Genomic DNA, 4,911 nt, shown 5'->3' with positions numbered 1-4,911 from the left:
CCTGTTCTAGGGATTGCCATGCAAACCCCAAGGGAACTAGGATAGCTCCAATCCAGCAAGCTGCATCCCTGGCTGGAAATACGGTTCTATTTGGGGATGTGTCTTTGTGCCCATTCAAAGGGTGCTTCTGCAGCCTGGGGCGGTAGTGGGAAAAGGCTTGGGGGAGACTTCACAGTGGCGCTGTGCCACCAAAGCCCTGCTGTGTCTGCTTTGCTAGTGTTGGTGGGGAAGGGGTTGTGTGAGGGCGTGAATTCAGCCCAGGCACTGCCTTCCCGTAATCCCTCCGGCCCTTGAAACAGGCTGTCAGCATCAGCTGAACAGATTATGTCATGACACACAGAGCCAGCCTCTTGCTGCTCTGGAGTATCTTTGCAGTCAAACGTCACCCAAGTGTCTGAAAGGGCTGCCAGTCATAAGGCCGTGGTCCAAACCGCAAAGCTCTTGGAACTACGAACACCAGACACAGACACTTGGAATACCACTGATATTCTGCCCTGCAGGAATGGCAGACATGAACAAGTGAATCCGGCACCTGCTCCCCTTCCAAGTAGCTGGCCAGCAGTGTTCAATATATCATAGTGGAGATGCTGATGGATTTAGAAAATATGCATCCAGCAGCCTTCTGCGTCTTTAATGCAGAAAGGCAACATGTGTCCCCCCAGATGTTTTGGCCTACAATTCCCATCAACCCTTGCCAGCATAGCTAATGGCAAAGGATCTTGGGAGCTGAGGCCAAAGTATCTGGCTGGTCATAAGGGCCCTGCTTTAATTCAGCCAGGTAGGTATACAGCCAAGAAAATCTACATACTGCAATTCCTAACTGGATTAGGCACTACTGTTAATTTGCTTTAATTACACACGTTGCTACCACAGATTGCGAAGAAATGGTCCTAAACTTACAGCTGTCTTATAGTTGCAGAAGGGTGCTCTCCTGTGACAAATTTCAATTAATAGGTCTGCACATGTGACAAATCTGGGCATCTTGACAAATTAAGAATACAACAATTACATTCATACTTTTCTTGTTGAGCCTACCAACACCTGAAAGAGCACAGTGTAATATATATCTGAAATAAAAAACCAGCAAGACTTTAAGGGAGTTAGAAATACCAGCTTGGAATGGGCTGGGAACTCAGTTCATCCTTTCATTTAGCGAGGGTCACAAAATGGCTCACAGATCGTTCTATCAGCATTGCTGGCTAATACCACTGGGTATAAATTATACCAGCCTCCAAAGGTGAAGTTGCAGTTCAATTATTGCTAAAATTATATAGTCTATGCATGTTCACTGAGTAAGAGCATATAATTGTGCGCTTTTCAAAATAAAATGTTTCTAGTCCTCATGGTCAGAGGTGGGCAGATTTAGACTGCTTCCCGGATGTGTTTCCCTCTCTTCCTTGAAGTTCCCAGGGTCTCTGAGCATAGCAGTCCCCTAATCTCCTTTCCTCCCCATTTCCTCTCTCCATCTTTCCACTAAAACATTCCTTGCCCAAAACAATTCCACAGTCCTTCAAAGTATAAACCTTGGAACAGAAGATATTACTCAAAATAAGCTTTTGATTTATTAATGTGGTTTTAGTGTAGATTTTTCTTTCTGCAGAGTACATAGTCCTTCCCCTAGTAGTCTCTAATTGTTATTCTCCTGTCAGCAATAAGGACGAGTCTTCAGTGAACATGACTTAATACGGACGACTCAGCTAAGGATCTAGCCCTCATTATCTTGCAGCAGATTCCAGACATTGGCATGAGTGCAGATTTCACCACATGCATAGCTCCAGTGTGTCCATCCCAACACAGCATAATGTTCATTATCTCTTGTGTATTGACATTTCCAAGGTAAATCTGTTAGCTGAAAGTCTCCACCTTTCACAGTACAGTTAGCTTTGTTGCTAGTGTCTCCTCTGTCTGACTTTCATCTTTGTTGTGTTGTGTGGATGAGATGATAGCCGCATCTACGTGGTTCTCCTCGATCTTTAAGGCAAAGTTGTCAAACCCTGTACTGGCTGCCAGTGGCAGATTGGTGGAGCCAGGCTCTGCAGTGCGGGTTGGTGTGGAACAGTACAGAATGAAGCCCACCATGATAACCACAAAGGACAGGAGATAGAGCACCGAAAACTGAAATGAAAGGAAGGGGGACAAAAGCGATGGGTTAGAACAGTCTCTCCTGAAGCAAATCTGGCTTCAGCCTCACAGATTCCATTTGAGCCTTTCTTAGAATTAAAAAAAGTGCAGGGAAGGCAGTGCTGTGACATCCAACATTGTCCCTGCGTTGCAACCTTTATTTTAGCTATTCATGAAGTAGCTGAAGACCTGAGAGGGCAGAAGAGCAGGGCGAAATGGCAAGCCCCAACCCCTTCCCCACACACAATAGCCATCTTTGTTCCCCTATTTTTCTAAACTTGACCTTGGACTCCAAACTTCTTCCCTGAAAGGTCTGGGTGTCTGTGGTGGCCCCGGCTGCCTCAAGCACAACTCTGACTTTCTCACATTCGGATTCCATTTGCAAGAGCTGCTAATTCTCAGCAGATGCTCTCTAGCTTAGCCTGGCTATTTGCATTGGCGGGGGACTGGCTGGTGCAGTCTGGGCTACCCAAGTAGGCTTTGCGGGTGGGGATAGAGGGAAAAGCAGGTTGCTTACCTGTAACTGATGTTCTTCGAGTGGCCAGCTGTGCAGTCACACATATGGGTTCTGCGCCTGTGCAGTGCCTTTGGCCGGAAGATTGATAGCTAACGGTTTCCTTTTCGGCGGGGACTCTGCTCCCCCTCCCCCCTAGCAGTATATAAGGAGCAGAGTGACCGCCATTTTCCAGTCTTTGAAAGACCGACGTTTGGTTCCCTATGACATTGCACATTAGTACAAGAAGTTTAAAGAAGTAGCGGTACGACACATAGGAGAGATTATAATATCTAAGTAAAAATAATCGAACCACCCATGACACCAAGAGGGGTCGGAGGGTGGGTTGTGTGACTGCACAGATGGCCACTCGAAGAACATCAGTTACAGGTAAGCAACCTGCTTTTCTTCGTCGTGGCCTCTGTGCATCACACATATGAGTAGAATAACAAGCTTACCCCAACTGGAGGAGGGAGGTGTCATCATCGAAGGACAGATGAAAGTACAGCTCTGCCAAAAGAGCAATCCTGTCTGGCATGGACATCTAGCCTATAGTGTTTGGCAAAGGTACACGGGGTAGCCCAAATGGCTGCCTTGCACACATCCTCTATCGGAACTCCTGATGCAAAGGCTGAAGAGGCAGCGACAGCTCTTGTGGAGTGACCTTTTGGAGTAGATGGTAAGTCCATCTTGGCTAGCTGATAAGCTAGGACAATTGTATTAACTATCCATTTTGAAAGGCACTGAGAGGTAACTGGACAACCTTTGTCGTGCTCTGAATATTTCACAAAGAGTCTATTTGAATGTCGAAAGGATTCAGTCCTGGATCTATAAAAGGCTAAGCAGCGACGGACGTCCAGCATATGTAGAGATCTTTCTATCGGATTCGAAGGGACTGGAAAAAACGCCAGTAACACAATTTCCTGTTGCATATGGAAAGAGGTAGCAACTTTCGGAAGGAAAGACGGATCCATACGAAGAACCACCTTTTCCTTATGAAAATTTAGAAAAGGGGGATCCACTCGAAGAGCGCATAGTTCAGAGGATCTACGTGCTGAAGTCACTGCCACGAGGAAGGCTGTCTTCCAAGAAACGAGGCGTAAATCAATTGTCGCCATGGGCTCGAACGGTGATCGAGTTAATGCTTGTAAAACCACCAAGAGACTCCATGTAGGCATTAGGGGTTTTACAGTGGGATTCAGATTACTTAAGCCTCTCAAAAATCTTTTTATTAGAGGTTGAGTAAAAAGGGAAAAACCATGTATAGCTCCTCTGTAGTGGGAGAGCGCTGCTGTATAAACCTTTATAGATGAAGGTTTGAGTCCAGACTGATGTAGTTCAAAAAGGAACTGAAGTATCTGTGAAACGGAGGCTGAGGAGGCTGGAAAAGAGTGTAAATTGGCGAAGTTAGAAAATCTTTTCCATTTTGCTGTGTACGACTTCCTGGTAGATGGTCGTAGTGCAGATTCAAGAATATACTGCAGATCTGGGTGCAGGCTCTGCTGGGTATGCATGGTCAAGATGGTAGGCAGTGTCGATACCGATGTATCACCCCGGGTCACCGTATCCGCCATGCAGTCAGTTTCAACGATAGCAACTCTGGGTGACAAACTGTGCCTTCCTTCTGGGTGACTAGATAAGGGAGAAGAGGGAAGTGAAGAAAATCCTCCCTGGAAACTTGAAGGAGAGTTGGGAACCACGGTTGTCATGGCCACCATGGAGTGATTAGTATTCCTGTAGCTCCTTCATGAATGATCTTTGCAAGCACTCTCATGATAAGTGGGTTAGCATAAAAAAAGCATAAAAAATCGGAGGGAAAGCATAAAAAATCACACCTGTCCATGGAATCATGAAAGCGTCGCCCAGGGAGTCCTGACCCACTCCCGCTCTGGAGCAATAGGTCCTGCACACTCTGTTCCCTTGAGTGGCAAACAGGTCGATGTCTGGTCGACCCCATCGGTGAAATAACATGTTTCGAACCCGACAGTCTAATTCCCATTCGTGGGAGCCTGACTTGTGTCTGCTCAGGAGATCGGCTTCCGTGCTGTCGGTGCCCACAAGGTGAACTGCTAGAATAGTGATACCCCTTGGTATACACCAGTCCCAAATCTGCATGGCGAGACGGGCTAGCTTCCGGGATCGGGTTCCTCCTTGTTTTTTTAAATAAAAGACCGTCGCCACGTTGTTGGAGGTTACTTGAACGATCTGATGAAGGAGCAGATCCTTGAAAGCTTGCAGTGCTTTGAAAATGGCAAGGAGTTCCAGAAAATTGATATGATTCCTGCCATCCCGATGGC

General features: G+C 46.5%; 1 protein-coding gene across 1 annotated transcript in view; it reads right to left on the bottom strand.

The window, feature by feature from the left end:
* Nucleotides 1-1,290: 1,290 nt before the first annotated feature.
* The window catches only part of SLC35F2 (solute carrier family 35 member F2), a 32,993-nt gene continuing 29,372 nt past the window's right edge, over nucleotides 1,291-4,911 (bottom strand). Inside the window, exon 8 of the mRNA XM_044441811.1 lies at nucleotides 1,291-2,115. Coding sequence (XP_044297746.1) covers nucleotides 1,867-2,115 — 249 coding nt within the window. The 3' untranslated portion in view covers nucleotides 1,291-1,866. The remainder of the gene's footprint in view (nucleotides 2,116-4,911) is intronic.

This window comes from Varanus komodoensis, unplaced genomic scaffold, assembly GCF_004798865.1.
Source record: "Varanus komodoensis strain SLA01 unplaced genomic scaffold, ASM479886v1 scaffold4, whole genome shotgun sequence".
Taxonomy (NCBI): domain Eukaryota; kingdom Metazoa; phylum Chordata; class Lepidosauria; order Squamata; family Varanidae; genus Varanus; species Varanus komodoensis.
Note: the sequence above shows the minus strand (reverse complement) of the source record. Positions and strands in the feature narration are given on the sequence as shown.